General features: G+C 52.1%; 1 protein-coding gene across 1 annotated transcript in view; it reads right to left on the bottom strand.

The window, feature by feature from the left end:
• The window catches only part of B4GALNT3 (beta-1,4-N-acetyl-galactosaminyltransferase 3), an 88,654-nt gene that overhangs the window by 14,865 nt on the left and 56,660 nt on the right, over positions 1-17,129 (bottom strand). Inside the window, 5 exon segments of the mRNA XM_021092495.1 lie at positions 51-151; positions 528-618; positions 1,032-1,127; positions 8,913-8,990; positions 10,553-10,656. Of these exon segments, the coding sequence (XP_020948154.1) occupies positions 51-151; positions 528-618; positions 1,032-1,127; positions 8,913-8,990; positions 10,553-10,656 (470 nt within the window).

The following is a 17,129-nucleotide window of genomic DNA, read 5'->3' as shown; positions in this document are numbered from 1 at the left end:
CGGGGCTCCTGGGAGCGATGAAAGGGCCCGTGGAGCCCAGCAGATCCTACCTTGCCCACACTGGCCAGCAGCTGCAGCCCTGAGACCTGGTTGTCACGGCTCAGCCAGAATTCTGCGTTGTCGTCGGCAGCAATGGCAAACTGGATCTCCCCTGGGCACGGGGGGCGGGGGCAGGTTCCAGGTGAGAGCAGGGAGGGGCCGGGCACCACGGACTCCCCTGCTCAGTGACTATGCTCTCCTCAGGGGCTTAGCCCTGTGGCTCCCCTCTTTGTAAAGTGGGGATTTCTATGCCGCAGGAGACACCGTGGAGATGGAGGCTTATGGGGAGAGACAACCTAGCTCTGGACTCCGCAGATCAGTGTGAAGTGGCCGCCTGGGGGCCTGTGTGAGGCCTCCCCACGTCCGCAGCGCCCCCTTCCCCAAGGTGGGCTAACGGGGTCTAGCTGGCCCAGGGAAGGCCGTGTCCTCTTGGCCCCCTGAGAACTCTGGGGAGGGAAGGTGGGGGGACATTCCGAGGCTGGCCTCACCATCGGTGAAGGGGTGCAGGTAGCCAAAGATTCGGAGGCCATAGTTGGTCCACTTGGGGGAGACAGCCAGCTTCCTCAGGGTTGTGCGGATCTGTGCCAAGAAAGGGGAGGGAGACTGTTACCCAGAAGAGGGAAGGGGAAAGTGAAGAGACTGTTCTGCTTGGGGCAGGTGGGAAGATAGGAAGGAGACAGGCAGGCCCCAGGGGGGGCTCAGTGAGTGGAGTGCAGGCGAGACTTCCACTCCCACTTGCTCCCTTGTCTGGGTGACCTTGCACAGTGCACAACCCACCCAACTGTACATAGTGCCCAGGGTAAACCATATTATGAGCCTTGAGGATGGCAGGGAGATTGAAGGAATCCTGGGGAGGGAACATGGGAGACACTGTGAGGAGAGGAAGAGGGTCCATGGGATAAAGAAAAGAAAATGAACCAGAAAAAAAAGCAAGGGAATACAAATGTGGGGATGGTGAGAGATAGGAGCAGGGTGGGAGGGGAAGCACTCACGTGGGGGTACAGCGGAAAGTGGAGATTCCTCCGCAGCTGCTGGATGGAGCCACCACACCAGTCTTCAAACACATGTAGGTTGACACGGCCCCGGAACTGCAGGGCAGGGGAACCGGCGTGAGCAGCCCCAGCCCAGGTGCTTCTCACTGTTGAAGGTCACAGCCCATCCCTGGCACCCACAGCTTTGGGGAACCGCATCCCTATGGCCTGGTCCTGAGGCCTGGCTCTGTTTTTCTGGCACACACCCACCTGGCTCTTTCCATGCAGGAAGGGGGCTAGTCTGCACACACATCCATACCCACCTCTGCTCCGGGCAGGGGAGATGATGGCACAACAGAATGGCAGGGATGGCAGGGGGACCGGAAGAGGGCACCAGGCTGGGACGTCAGCCGACCCCTCTCCACCTCCCCAGCACCTAACCAGGAGAAAACTACACAGCTGTGCGTGTGAAACTGCATCCACCCCACAGTCCCCCAGTGGGGAGCAGCTGTCTAGGACTCCAGCGGCAGAAGAGCTCAGAGCCTCTTGCTGCCCAGACCTCTACCCTCTCCCGGGATGACCACCCAGGGGCCAGGTGTGTGGGGGTAGTGGGGCTTTGGGGCAGCCCTGGGAGGGGAGGACCAAGGAGGTGTCTCTGTCCCTTCCTGGGCTAAGCATGGAGGCCTGGAGCACAGGGCCTCTTGGAGGAAGGGGTGGAAGGGGAGGGAATGGTGGGGAGCTTGAGAGAGGCGGGAAGTGGGGATCCTGCCCCAAATTGTCCTGACAAAGGGTTTCGGATTATCCATCTCTGCTCCTTCCCCCGCCCCCTCCCCAGTTAATTTCCAGGTTGTGGGGGGTGGGCCTCAACCAGGCTAGACAAACAGGCCCTGACCTCCCCCCTCTGTGGCCCATCAGACATCAAAACCCAAGCCACCCTTAGGAAGACGGAGGAGAAAGGGACACCTGACTGGGGTCCTCAGCAAGAGCGCTGGAGGGAGGGATGCTGAGAGGAGAGAGTGGGGCTGGAAGGGCTCGGACAGGGATGCCAAGATGGAGGTGTGGCTGGTGGGAGCCCCTGCCCCCACACGGAGAGCCTGTCACCCCCCCCAAACCACACCATACCCACCCCACCCCACCCCCGCCCTTCAGCAACTTGGCACTTCTGGGGCACGTGGCCTGTTGGACCTTGGGTAGCAGCCATCACTCGCGGGAACAAGAGTGGGGGGCTGGGATGGGTGGGAGAGAATGTGGGCTGGGGAGGTAGGGGCGGGCTAGGGCTTCTTGGGAGGAAAGAATGGGGACATTGTGCTAGTGCCGGGGAAATTCCTTAAGTCCCATTTACAAGACCAGTTGTCTCCTCCAAGTGGCCTCCTCCCCGCCCCTCCCCGGGGGTTTGGAGGTCCACAGCAAACTGCGGGGAGGGGCACAGAGGGGGCACAGCCAGGAGGCCAAAGGCCACAGGGGGCCGGGCCAGGAGATGGAGGAAGGGACAGGGCTGGGTGCCTCCATCAGCCCATCAAGGACTTGCAATGGGGCCTGAGATGCGGCGGGAAACCCAGGCAGGGGGAGGGCTACCCCCTCCTCTGGGCCAGACCCTGACTCAGCACGGAGCCAGCCCCCAAGCCATGCTTCACTCAGCTGTAGGCAGGGATCTCAAGGGGACTAGGCCCAGACCGGTGACCCTCCACATCTTGGAGGCTGTGTCAGGCAGGGACACGGGACTCGGCTCGTCAGCACTGCCCTCTGCCCTCTCTCTCTCGTCCAGCAGGAGCTAAGGCCCAGGGAAGAGCACTCGTTACTCCTGCCGCCAGAGCAATCACAGCCAAAGATGGACTGGAACTTCCAGGTACAAGCGGTGAAGAGAATACCTACCTGCTGGAACCCTCTCATTTTAGAGGTGAGAGTATTGAGGCTCAGAGAGGTAAACTGACTTCCCAAGACACACAGCAATGAACGCTGTGGAAGTGGAAGGGTGTCGGGGGGCACACACAGCCTGGTGGGTGCTGATGCAGGAACGTCCACTGCCTTCCATCCAAGAGGGCCTCTGCCAGGCCTTGCTGGGCTCACAGAGCCTCCAAACAGGATGGAAGTGAACTGGATGGAAGCGTATCCCCCCACCGCTTCCTCACACCACCTGCAGAGCTGCCTTTCTAAAGCACAGATCTCATGACTCCACTGCCACTCAGCTTCACACCTCCGAGGGTTCTCAGGAGGCTGCAGGACAGAACCTCACCCTGCCTTCCCAGCCCCACCTCACCCGATGCAAGTCAGGCCTACCCGCGCCCCGCCCCCACACACACAGCCACCTCTCTGTGTCTCTGCAGATACTGTTTCCTTTCTTCCCCACACAGTAAACTCCAGCTCATGCTTTAAGGCTCTTCTCTGATCTCTGTCTGCACCTTCCACAACTTCCCAAGCAGAGTTACAGCTCCCTCCTCTACGTTCCTCGCACATCTTAATTATCTGCGGGAACAAATGGTTGGAGACGCTAAGCCCTGAACCATATGCCCCTTCATTTATCCTCTAGGTACCGAGTGTCTGCTTTGTACCAGCGACATTGAGAAAACAAAAAATGGGGTGTTCCCGTTGTGGCTCAACAGTAATGAACCTGACTAGTATCCATGAGGATGCAGGTTAATTCCCTGGCCTCACTCAGTGGGTTAAAGATCTGGCGTTGCCGTGAGCTGTGGTGTCGGTCTCAGACATGGCTCAGATCCTGCATTGCTGTGGCTGTGGTGTAGGCCAGCGGCTACAGCTCTGATTCAACCCCTAACCTGGGACTTTCCATATGCCACAAGTATGGCCCTAAAAAGACAAAAAAAAAAAAAAAAAGAAAGAAAAAGAAAAAATGAAAAGTGGTCCTCAGCAGAGACACGCAGAGCAACGAGCCACCTGTGCCAGGGCTACTTGCAGAGGCTGAGGTGCAGAGGGCACGCAGGTGGGTGGTTAGCTAGCTCCTCCCCCAGGCGGGCTCAGCAGCCCAGCACGGGTGTGAGCTCGGACCCTCCGCTGCCGCTCAGTCAGCTTCATGCTCGCAAGACCAGGACACCTGGCTGACCAGGTGCCCTCTACCCAGCAAGACAATGAAGTCACCAGTTCCTACACTCCAAACCCCTGTTTGGTTTCTCCTGCTTGAGCTACTCTTTTGTTTTTTTAATGTTTTGGCTGCTCCGAGGCACATGGAGTTCTCAGGCCAGGGATCAGATCCGAGCCACCGTTGCAACCTACACTGCAGCTGCAGCAATGCCAGATCCCTAACCCACTGTGCCAGGCCGGGGATCAAATCTGGCTCTCAGTGCTGCAGAGACGCCCTCCATCCCATTGTGCCACAGGAGGAACTCCACCATGCCCGAGCTACTCTTGATTCCCTGCTCACACCTGCCCCTTGAGGGAGCCGCACTGGGAATCAAGGGGCTCCCGGCTCCATGAGGAAAAGAGGTCACGCTGCACTTGGAGGAAATTATCCCCATTTGAATAGATGGTTTGGAAATTAACTGAGATGTCCCTTGTATCTCCCCACAGTGACAATGTGTATGATGATGGTGGTTCAGGGCTCTGAAAAAAGGCAAGTCTGATCCACACAGAAACTTGTACAAAAACATTCACAGCAGCATTAGTCCCAGGAACCAAAACACAGAAACAACCAGGGAAAGTGGGAGCAGGCAGATAAAAGAGTTGGGAATTTAAAGACACACTACTGTATATAGGATAGATAACCAACAAGGACCTGCCGCAAAGCACAGGGAACTTATTCAATAGTTTACAATAACCTATAAGGGCAAAGAATCTGAAAAAGAACATACAATGAATCACTGTGCTGTACACCTGAAACTAATACAACATTGTAAATCAAATATACTTCGATTAAATAAGTAAATAAATAAATTTCAAAAAAGCAACAAAAAGAAAGAAAAAGTAATGAAATAGGAAGTAACTCATCTAGTGATAAAATGTTTCAAAGTACTAAATAGGCATCAAAAAGAATTAGGTGGCCCCTCTATCTCTTTTTTTTTTAAGGGCCACACCCACGGCATATGGAAGTTCCCAGGCTAGGGGTCAAATCAGAGCTCTAGCTGCTGGCCTACACCACAGCCACAGCAACACAGAATCTGAGCCGCATCTTCGATCTACACCACAGCTCACGGCAACGTCAGATCCCACTGAGCAAGGCCAGGGATCAAACCTGCCTCCTCATGGATGTTAGTTGGTTTCATTAACCACTGAGCCATGACAGGAACTGCTCTACTTCTTTTCAACTATATAAAGATGTCTAGGACACTATTAAATGAAAATCAAAAGGCAAGTTGTAAAAAATTTAAATAAATCCAGGGAGTTTCCGTTTCAGATCAGTGGCTTAAGAACTGGACTAGTATCCATTAGGATATAGGTTCAATCCCTGGTCTTGCTCAATGGGTTAAGGATCTAGCATTGTTGAAAGCTGTGGTGTAGGCTGCAGATGTGGCTGGATCAGGCGTTAATGTGGCTGTGGTGTAGGCCAGCGGCTGCAGCTCCAATTTGACCCTTAGCCCGGGAGCTCCCGTATGCCTCAGGTACAGCCCTAAAAAGACAAAACAAAACCAAAAAGTTAAATAAATCCAATTTACAAGTAAAAAAAAAAAAAAGAAAGAAAAGAAAAAGAATGAAGTTCTGCTATACATGATGCCATGTGGATGTGCCTTGAAAACGTTATGCCAACTGAAAGAAGCCAGACACAAAAGGCCACAAGAGTAGGATTCCCTTTACATGAAGTGTCCAGAACATGCAAATGTAGAAGACAGAGCAGGCTAGTGTTTGCCTAGGGCTAGGGCTGGGGCTGGGGCTGAGGTAGTGAGGGGCGACGGCAAACGGGTGAGGGGTTTCTCTCTGTGGTGATGGAAATGTACTAACTTGATGGTGTGAGACACGGCCTCGCCAAGCCCGAATGACGTGACCCACGAACCTTGACTTGTTCTGACTTTGTATTTACCAAATTTCTTTCTTATAATTACTGTGGTTTTCCAGGGGAGCAGCCTGAGTAGCAGACAGTGTTTGGTCAGCGGACTGTATACCGACTGGCGAGGGAATAAACCAGCACTGAGGTTTGTTAATTAGTGGGGTTTGCTAATCAATGTCTTATAATCTGACAGAGACATGTTTTTGAGGGCAGTTACCCCGGGAGGCCCGCCAGCCGTCCAGGCAAGGTCCGACCCACACAGTGGAATCCTAAGCCTGCTTCGCTTGGGAGGGTCTTTGGGCCTCAGAGACCCCGAGGGCCGGCCAAAGGAAGAGGCCCTGGGTCAGCCTTCTCGTATTCTGGCCATGCTCACCTTCAGGGCAGGGCTGCACGAACTACACCGCCTCGGGTGAGTGACTGAGTCAGCCCCTCTTGGAGCCTTGGCCAGAAAGGAGAGACTGCGGTACACAGCCTGACAGCCCCCGAAGCTAGCGGATGCGCAGCCAAATGACATAGATCTTTACCCTGAGCACCTCCTGCTGAAACTGCACGCCACGGGGAAGGAGAGAGGTAAGGAGAGGGGAACGGAGAGGTCCCCACGATGGGCTGGAAGAGAGGGGGTGCCTCTGTAGCCCTGTGACTGCATGTAGTTATTTAAATTTTCAGGGCTTAGCATCCTCCTTGAAGATAAGAAGACTGGATCAGTGATTGCCTAAAGATCCATGAAGACTGCAACGAGGATTGTGTATGCTACTTTTAATAGTGAAGGAGCAAAGTCAGTGGAAATCAGGCCTTAACCACCAAAAGGCTAAACACACTAAAGACCGACTACTTCTTTAAAAAATTAATCTTTTTTTTTTTTTTTTTTTTTTTTGCTTTTTAGGGCCACACCCTCAGCATACAGAGATTCCCAGGCTAGGGGTCTAATCAGAGCTACAGATGCCAGCCTACGCCACAGCCATAGCAACGCCAGATCCGAGCTGCATCTGTGACCTACACCACAACTCACAGCAACACCAGATCCTTAACCCACTGAGCGAGGCCAGGGATCGAACCTGCAACATTATGGTTCCTTGTCAGATTCGTTTCCGCTGTGCCACGACAGGAACTCCTAAAAACTTAATCTTATTCTGGAGTTCCCATGTGGCTCAGCAGGTTAAGGATCAGACGTTGTTACTACTGTGGCTCAGGTCATGGCTTGGGTTTGATCCCTGGCCCTGGCCTGGGAACTTTTGCAAAAGTTAATCTTATTTTAATCACTATTTACTATTTGTTCACTGTTTTCATTTATTATATATCCTTCCCTTTTTTTGGCTGCAGTTGTGGCATGCAGGAGTTCCCAGGCTTGGGATTGAAACTGAGCCACAGCAGTGACAAGACCAAATCCTTATCCTTACCCACTAGGCCACCAGGGAATGCCTATGTATGTCCATCCTTGATTGGAGGGAAAAAAAAAAAGCGGGGAAATTTATGATTAATAAAATACAGAATATTATGTAGTTATACTTTTTCAAAAGAACTGGTTCATTAAGAAAAATCCATTAAGAGAAAAATTCAGGAGTTCCTGTCATGGCTCAGTGGTTAACGAATCCGCCTAGGAACCATGAGGTTGCAGGTTCGATCCCTGGCCTTGCTCAGTGGGTTAAGGATCCGGTGTTGCCGTGAGCTGTGGTGTAGGTTGCAGACGCGGCTCGGACCCCACGTTGCTGTGGCTCTGGTGTAGACGAGCGGCTACAGCTCCGATTCGACCCCTAGCCTGGGAACCTCCATATGCCACGAGAGCGGCCCAAGAAAAATGGCAAAAAGACAAAAAAAAAAGAGAGAAAAATTCAAACTGTCCTCCAAGGAGAGGGCTGGATCACTGGACCAGTGGTATTTAAGGCGTCTGCTTTTCAAAATGCTATCTCCAGGTCGGGTGGGGCCTAATTACCTGATGATGTCACCTCACGCAGGTGTGCCGGTGTTGTAATCCATCCTCTCTCGGGGCTTAAATAGAGGCAATTTCACAGTGTGGATAACCTGACATCGCATTTCTCGCTACCGCCTCCTTCACTCCTGCCCCACAGCACAAGGGTGACTGGAGTCACCCAGGCTGAAGATCAGCCTGTGATCAGTGTGGACAAAGACAAAGGGCTGTCTGGCACCACCCAGCCAGGAAAGGCTTGGACAAGTTGTACAGCACGAAACCCAAACTTTTTTTTTTTTCACAAGCGCTTACTCAAGGTAATTGTCCCTGTGCGTGTTAATTTACCTCCCTGAGCCTCAGTTTCTTCACCAAGAGACAAAGAATCTGTCAATAAAACGTCTTCTGATGGTTATGACAACCTTTATTCACACATTTAACTGCTTCCTATAATAATTTTCTAAAGCTGAGTTTCCCAGTATGTGTTTCTTAGAACACTGGTTTCCTACAGTGTTAGCAGCTATTTCATGGGAAATGGCAGGCCGGGAGGCAAATAAGTTTGGTACTGGCTGAACTAAAGCAAGTCAAACAGATTACTGCACATCTTGGAACCTTTCCTGTGCTAATGTGCATTTCCAGGAAGCGGATGACTATAGATTTTAAACCTTATTTAACAATGGACTCCTTTCTGCCTAGATTATCTTATGGGACTTGCTGGTCGTAGAAAGACAGTTTGGGAAGCTGCACTTTTATGACGGGGGATTAGCATGGACATGTAGCTTCCCTGAGCTTTGCTTTTCTCACCCATAAAATGAGGATATTGTGCCATTCCACAGGGTCATAAAGTTGAAATGAGATTACGCATAGAGCCTGGCACAGAGTAGGCCCACAGCAAAGGTTAGCTCTTCTCCAAAGGAAGATAATTCAATGAGCCTGGAGCCCTTTAATTTTTTTCTTCAAATTAGGTGATATTGTTTAATAAGAACCACTAGAAGAAAATTTTCTGCGGTGTCTGGGATTACCTGTAAATACAATTTTTTTTAGCCCTCTCAAAGAGCAGCCTCACCTCTGAGAGCCAGGGGACTGGCTTATTCCACTTCAGGTAGCTGCTGTTACCGCTTCCACCTTGCGCAGAGTCTTGATCCTGCCAGAACAGTGAGGAATGAACTTGGTAGGAATATTAGGGTGACGCTAGGACTGGGGCCCCTTGAAAGTGTCTACAGGGAAGCAGAGGGTCAGGAAACACAGCCCTGACATCAGAGGCTTATCAACTAGGGACACTCCCACCTCTGGTTCACACTCTATCCCTGGAGAATACCTCTCCAATACACACTCCTGAGATGCTGCTACTTTCCTGACTTTCCAGTCCTCCTACATGGGAAAAAATTTTTTTTTCCTACTTAGACCAGGCCATCCTAAGGGCAGGGTCCTTGCCTTCCTCTTCCTTTACATCCCTCCAGGGCCCTGCCTGAATTTGTGACTCATTCGTCCTAAAAAGTGGAAGCCCCCCTTGGGACACCCCAACTCTTCCCTACCTGCAGGTCCACAGGTCCAGTTTGACTCTGGCCCAGCCTTGGGGATCCCTGTCTGTTCTAGGTTCAGAGGCTCAACCTCAGGGCTCCAGACTGCACTGGATCTCAAGTTCCCTCATCCCCACCCAGAGCTGTTCCCGCCTTCCTGGGGACCATTCGCCCAAGAAACACTACAAGGCAAATGTTCCACTGCAAATCTGTCCCCCAGCTCCTTGCAGGGAGGGGTGTCTATCTATGGAATCATCTCTGACTCTGCAGAATCTGGGATCATCACTAAAGTCCCACTCCAGTAGTTCCCACTGTGGCTCAGTGGGTTAAGAACCCAACTACCATCCATAAGGACGTGGGTTTGATCCCTGGCCTCGCTCAGCGGGTTAAGGAACCAGCATTGCCAGGAGCTGTGGTGTAGGCTGCAGACACAGCTCAGAACCTGTGTTGCTGTGGCTGTGGTGTAGGTCGGCAGCTGCGGCTCCAATTCAACCCCTAGCCTGAGAACTTCTATATGCCTTGGATGTGGCCCTAAAGATTAAAAAAAAAAGAAAAATTAAAATTAAGGAGATAAAGTCCCAGTCCAGTCCTCAAGCCAGCAAGAGGTGGACATGCTGGTCCTGCCTCCAGCCCTCTGGGGCTGTTGGAGGTGAAGGCCATGTGTCTGGAGTGGCTCAAATGTGGGCATCTTGAACTATGGGACAGGGACTTTGAGGAAGGCTGGCTGGACAGCTCCACCCAAACAGCTGAAAACCCTGCGATGCACCTGCCACCATCAAAGGCTCTTTCTTTCTTTTTTTTTTTTTTTGGCTTTTTGCTATTTCTTGGGCCGCTCCCGCGGCATATGGAGGTTCCCAGGCTAGGGGTTGAATCGGAACTGTAGCCACCGGCCTACACCAGAGCCACAGCAAGGCGGGATCCGAGCCCCGTCTGCAACCTACACCACAGCTCACGGCAACGCCGGATCGTTAACCCACTGAGCAAGGGCAGGGACCGAACCCGCAACCTCATGGTTCCTAGTCGGATTCGTTAACCACTGCGCCATGACGGGAACTCCTCAAAGGCTCTTTCTGTCCTGCCTCTCCTGCCACAGAAAAGTGGAGGGTGCCCTCAAGGCTCTAAGTGGTGGTAGCTGAGGACCCATGTTAAAGCACAGCCAGGAGAACAGGCTGACCCTGCCGTGTACCTTGAGGCCCGGCCTCTGGGGATGATAGAACTGGAGGTGTGGATCCACAGCTGGAATGTTCCTGCTGGCCAGAGCCTTGGCCAGTTCTCTCCAGCTGCCATACCCTGTGGAAGGAAAGGAGAAGAGAGGACCAAGGTCACCACCACCTGAAGCCCTCACAACTCTGTGCAATTCCCGGGGATAACAGAGGACATCTACCCTCTGCTGCCCCTCCCCGCTTCTTGCGCTGGGTATGCAGTGGGGGTGGGGGTGCTAGGAGACAGTGACGATCTCCACCAAGGTCAACACGGCAGAGAGGACATGAGTTCACATCCCATTAGGATCTGCTGTCTTCCCTAAGTCAGGAAAGGAGCCAGGCCAGGTGAAAATGGAGCGCCGTCCTGCCTTTGGTGATCACCCCAGGCTGGTTCTGCCGCAGCTGCCTCTCAAGGCCTATTTCTTCCAAAGCCACTGTGGGGAAGTGGTCGTACAAGCGGTAGTGTGAAGCAGTGGAGCCAGGCTTTCCCCCCCCACCCCATTTCTTCCAAGCCAGGGAGCAGGCAGGGCTGTCAGGAAGGCCCTCCCACTGTCCACTGTGTGTTGCTGGGCTGCTGGATGGAACCAGAACTGGGGAAGACAGAAGAGGGTGGCCCAGGGCTTGGTGTTTGCTCATCAAATTTATAAACAGCTGCAGCTATAAGATTCGAGGCCCAGCTGTTCCTGGCTGGATCTGGAGGCTGTGTGAGGGCTGACGTCTGCACCCTGAAGCCCTGGGGCCGGTCCGCTTACACACATCTGGAAAGGTACCAGCCGAGCCACAGTGAGGATTCAGGGGGGTGGGGGGAGACACGTGTGCGTTCACAACCACGCAAAGGAGGCTGGGAAAATCAGAGCTCAGTGGTCCACATCACTAGGCCAGATCACAGGCCATCAAGAACTGGGAGAGGCTTTCAAGACTATCTAGGCCTCATTTCAGATGAAGAAAAAGGACCTTCAGCTGGTCAGTGACTTATCCAACTCACTGAGCAAACACTGTCCAGCCCCTTGTCTGCAGGGGATAGGTTCAAGACCCCCATGGAAGCCTGAAACCACAGATAGCACTGAATCCTGTATATAACTATGCGTTTCCCTATACATCCTATAATTAAGTTTAATTTGCAAATGAAGCACAATGAGAGAGTAATAACCATAACGAAATATAAAATAAAATGATTTTTTAACAATATACTATAATAAAAGCCATACGATGGGTCTCTCTCTCCAAATATTTTATCGTGTACATTGAATTCTTTTCCATCTCAATAGAGCGCTGTGGCTGTAACTTGGGCAGTTTGAGGTACAAAGCAAAACCAGCACAAGTTTCTTTTTCCTTCTTCACAATTTCACAAATAGATGATTTGTTCTTGCCATAGATCTTAGCAACCTTAGCATACAATTTTTCTTTCTTTCAAGTTTCACCTTTCACTTAAAAGAAGCACCTTAGGGCTTCCCTTTGGCAAATGTGAACTGCCAGCATCATAACTCTTGCACTTCAGGGACAATACTAAGTAAAATAAGGGTCATCTGGACAAAGGCACTATGACACCACGACAGTCCATCTGATAACAGAGACAGCTGCTAGGTGACTAATGGCTGGACAGACAGATGATTCACATCCTGGGCAAGAGGGAGTGGGACGAAGTGAGACTGCATCATGTTGATCAGAAGAGCGCGCAATTTTAAGCTCATGAATTGTTTATTTCTAGAATTCTCCATTTAATATTTTCACCCCATGGTTGACCTTGGGTAGCGGGAGCCACAGAAAGTGAAACCACGGAGGAGGTGGGACCACTGCTGTGAAAAGGCTAAGGCTAGAACCCAGGTGTTCAGACAGACTCGCTGAGCAGGAAGCCCTCTGCAGCTTCATCCAGATGCCCCAGGATGCTGCAGCGGGTACTGCCCAGCAGCTAGACTGACATCATGGCCACTGGGAGCCAACCGCGGCCCCGGAAGCTTAGGCGCGTTCTAGGACCCCCGCGGAGCACTCGTAGAGACACAGCCAGACAAACAGACACACGGGAAAGAGCAGAGCCCACAAGCATAGACCACAGAAGGTGGACATCCACATGCTCTGCCCGAGTGCATGTTTGAGTGACTCCAGGAAAGGGCTTGGAACGTGGGGGCTTTTCTTACCCAGTTACGTGCTGTGTGGCCCCTCAGTGTTTATTCAGCACCTCACAGGCATGATCTCATCCGAGCCTGGCAGAATCTTGGCAGCCAGGCCAGGTCTGATTACCCCCACTTTACAGATGGGGAAGAGAAGCCCAGGGCTAAAAGTCACAGAGTCTGCTGCTTGGAAGCCAGGATCGGAACAGAGCCTGTCTGTCTCACAAGCCAGTTTCCTCACCCGTCCTCATCCTGCGGACGCGGTTTGGCATGGACTTGGAGGAGTCCTGGGGGCAGAGGCCTCGCCTGGGCATCTGTGCCTCTGGTTTTCTGTGCAGAGATGAAAGGTGCGCTGATGTTATGTTTACAGCGACTTCTGCAGGTTTATCCCTCTGTCATCAAGGTCTCTCCTGTTTCCATGGCTGGCCGGCTGGCAGCCAGAAACAGGTCAGACTAGTTCAATGCAGAAGGATGTTCTGGGGAAGCGGGGTTCTGGGGCCAGAGAAGCGGAGAAGCGAGGTGAGGCTAAGAGAGTGGGGCAGGAAGAGAGGATGTTCACAGCCCCCACCCTGCATTTCCGTGTAAGCTCAGAGAAAGCTGCTCCATCTCCCCTAACCCAGCTCAGACACTGCTACTGCAGCAGCCCAGCCCTTCCAGGCCCAGGGAGCTGCTGGTCAGGGGCCCGGGGGGCCAAGTGAGTCACACTGCAGGAAGGGAGGGCAGGCACCGCCTTGCTTCTGCCTCAGAACGACTGGGTCACCTCTTCCTTGACTTTGTGCCTGGAAACCATCTACTTCTAGACAAAGTTGTGAGGAAGTAACTAAAAATGCTATTGGCCCCATCAAGAGAGTAACAGTCTGTCTCAGATGCACATTCTTTCCCATAGACAGGTTTTCAGTTCCAGCCAAATTCTTTTTTTTTTTTTTTTTTCCTCCACTTTTTTTAGGGCCATACCCAAGGCATATGGAAGTTCCCAGGCTAGGGGTTGAATTGGAGCTGCAGCTGCCGGCCTACACCACAGCTACAGCAATGCAGGATCCGAGCTGCATCTGCGACCTACACCACAGCCATGGCAACACCACAGCCTTAACCCACTGAGTAGCACCAGGGATCAATCCACGTCCTCACTGATCTAGTGGGGTTCGTTATGGATCAGCCACAATGGGAATGCCCACAGCCAAATTCTTTGACTCCTGGAGGTCACGTGGAAGGTGAGGCAACTCACCCAAGGACAGTGGGCTTTGTCCGTAGTCCTGAGCATGCATCATCCTGGGTTTGCTGGGATGTGACAAGGAAGACTCTCCCTGGCCAAACTTTGGACAAGCTCCTCTGGGATCTCTCTTCCACCAGGACTTGTCCTTGGCCTGCCCAGCCCAGTTTGGGGGAAAAATCCTGTTAAATCTGTTGACAGGATCCCCCCACTTTGGTACCTGATCCGGCGCCTCATTTCCCAGCCCTGATGTAAAAGTCCTTGCCTGCCTGAGGCCAGCATCCTGTTAGACCCTGATGCCTCTGCTGGTACCTTTCCCTCCACTGACCCTTTGCCCCGCCTGTCTGTAAATCCCCTGCTGTCTTTGGAACCGAGCTCAGCTCTATGCGGCAGTTTCCTTCCCACACGGAGTTTGAACTGAATTATACCTGCCCGTCATCTTTAACCTGCACTTGTTCTCTTTATTTTTATTTATTTATTTATTGCTTTTTTAGGGCTGCACTCACAGCACATGGAAGTTCCCAGGCGAGGGGTCAAATCGGAGGTACAGCTGCAGGTCTATGCCTCAATCACAGCAATGCCAGATCCAAGCCATGTCTTCGACCTTCACCATGGCAACGCCGGATCCCCGACCACTGAGTGAGGCTAGGGATCGAATCTGCATCTTCATGGATACTAGTTGGATTTATTTCCACTGCACCATGGCGGAAACTCCTCTAGTTCTCTTTAGAAGAGGGTATGAAGAATTCCTGCTGTGGCTCAGCGGCAACGAAATCTGACTAGTATCCATGAGTACGCAGGTTTGATCCCTGGCCTCTCACAGTGGGTTAAGGATCTGGTGTTGCCGTGAGCTGTGGGGTAGGTGGCAGATGCAGCTCCAGTTCGACCCCTAGCCTGGGAACCTCCATATGCTGTGGGTGCAGCCCTAAGAAGACAAACCTAACTAGGTCACAAGTGAGTCTGGATGGCTTTCCCATACTTGGAGCAGGACAGTCAACAGCTCAGCCTTTAGCCATGTAAGGAGCAGGAAATGCCCTTTGCAGACTTCACAGTATGGAAAAGACAAGAAGGCTTTGGGGTCAGAAAGATCTACCTGGATTTCTACCATTTCGGACAGTGGCCTTTGGGGTCAGAAAGATCTACCTGGATTTCTACCATTTCGGACAGTGACTGATGAGCAAGTAATTTGACCTCTCGGGCCCTAGTTTCTTCCTCCAGCTCCTCTCCCACAGGAAAGGCTATGAGGATGCAGCGATGTGTGTCAGACCCCATTAGCACTCTTTTCCCCAACGATATCTGAGTTCAGGATGCAGACTTGGGTATCGGAAAATGTAAGCCCCTTGAGAATTTTGGTAGCCAAAAACGGCCAGGAGCCATCTCTCCTCTCTCTGTGCAGAGAGGTAAGCGGACTGTGGGGTAAGAGGGACAGTGGTGGGGGTGACAGCCAGCACTCTCTCTTTGCTGCCCAGGGTGCTCTCTGCCCCCCACTACAACATTCACTGAGCACACGGTGGGCATCAGGGGGTGACGGCGGTGGGGGGGGGCTTGGTGTTTCCTCTTTCCCCCTCTTTGGTTTGTTTCCTCTGTGTAAACTCTACCAGCAGATACCCCAGCCCTGCTTAGTCCCATGGGGGCACAAGGAGCTAAAGAATATGCTGATTTAACTACTGACACTTGTCACCTGCCCTCTGCTCCTGGCCAGACCTCTCCTCCCAGAGTGCCAGCTGCCAGGGCCTGTTTCTCCTGCAACAGGTGTCATGTTTGTGCCAAGAGACAGACGCCTTGATCTCAGGTGACAGATAAAGCACCATCATGGCCTCACATTCTGCCCTCACAAAGCTGGGCTATCACATGCCCCATCAGCCGGAGCTTTGCCAACATCCCTCATCTGTGCAATGTGAACTCTTCAAAGGCCTGAAGATCATCTCTTTGAAAATATGGCAGATATATCACCCTTGGTGCCTTTTTTTTTTTTTTTTGGCCGCCCTGTGACATGTGGAAGTTCCCAGCCAGGGATTGAATCTGAGGTGCAGTTTGCAACCTAAGCCTCAGCTGCAGCAAGGCTGGATCCTTAACCCACTGTGCCGGCCTGAGGATTGAACTGCAACCACCACAGAGACAAGCTGGATCATTAACCCACAGTGGGACCTCTCAGTGCTCTTTGTTCAAAAACTCTCACTACATTATTTCACTGAATCCTCACCACCTCCCTGTGAACTACTGTCATCTTCTTTAGAGATAAAAGAAACAGAGAAGTGAAGACATCAGCCTAAGGTCGCACAGTGATTAAGACAATTCATGTAAAGGACTTCGCGCCTGGAACACATCACAGCTCATTATTTCATGACAAGTCACAACACCGCAGAGCTGAAACTTTCGCTGGTTTCTCCTGATCGCTGGTCTGATATCTCTTGCTGATATGTCACATGGTCATGTTGACACACGAGGCAGAAAGGCAGCCCCTGGCCACTCAGGCAGATCTCAGATAGATTTTGAATGTATGGCTAATGCACTGGACATGGAGAGAGGAATCAAGAATGATTCAAGAGGAGTTCCCGTCGTGGTGCAGCGGAAACGAATCTGACGAGGAACCATGAGGTTGCAGGTTCGATCCCTGGCCTCACTCAGTGGGTTAAGGATCCGAAGTTGCCGTGAGCTGTGGTGTAGGTCGCAGATGTGGCTTGTATCCAGCGTGGCTCTGGCTATGGTGTAAGCCAGCAGCTGTAGCTCCAATTAGACCCCTAGCCTGGGAACCTCCATATGCGTGAATGCAGCCCTAAAAAGGGAAAAAAAAAAAAAAAAAAAGGAATGATCCAAGATTCCTGCCCTGGCCACTGGAAGGCTAAAGTTGCTATTACTGAGAAGTGTCAGGAGAGGTGGAGCTGAGAGGAAAGCCTGAAAAAGAAGTGGAAGCATGGGGGCTAGAGGAGGGGGGGACATCCAGCAGGCAGGGGCAAAGGACATGGCATTTCTGAAGCTCTATCTCCAGCCTGGGCAGGGGTCCACTAGAAAGGGCTAGCAGCATTCCTGAATTAAAGGCACTCTGCAAGAGGGGAAGACTTGAGCCCCCAGGAGCTGTAGGAAGGCAGGGTTTAAGGAACCAGGAGGGCTGGTCCAACAGGTGCCACAGATGGAAAGGACCTAAAGATCCAGGATGAATGTGGATGATTTGCTGAGAAGCCAGCATCAGTAGAAACAAGTGGTGAAATGCAGATGAACAGAGATGAAGCCCTCACGCCACTA

The sequence above is a fragment of the Sus scrofa genome, chromosome 5 (assembly GCF_000003025.6).
Source record: "Sus scrofa isolate TJ Tabasco breed Duroc chromosome 5, Sscrofa11.1, whole genome shotgun sequence".
Taxonomy (NCBI): domain Eukaryota; kingdom Metazoa; phylum Chordata; class Mammalia; order Artiodactyla; family Suidae; genus Sus; species Sus scrofa.
The sequence above is the reverse complement of the archived record's forward strand: the minus strand, read 5'-3'. Positions and strand labels throughout refer to the sequence as shown.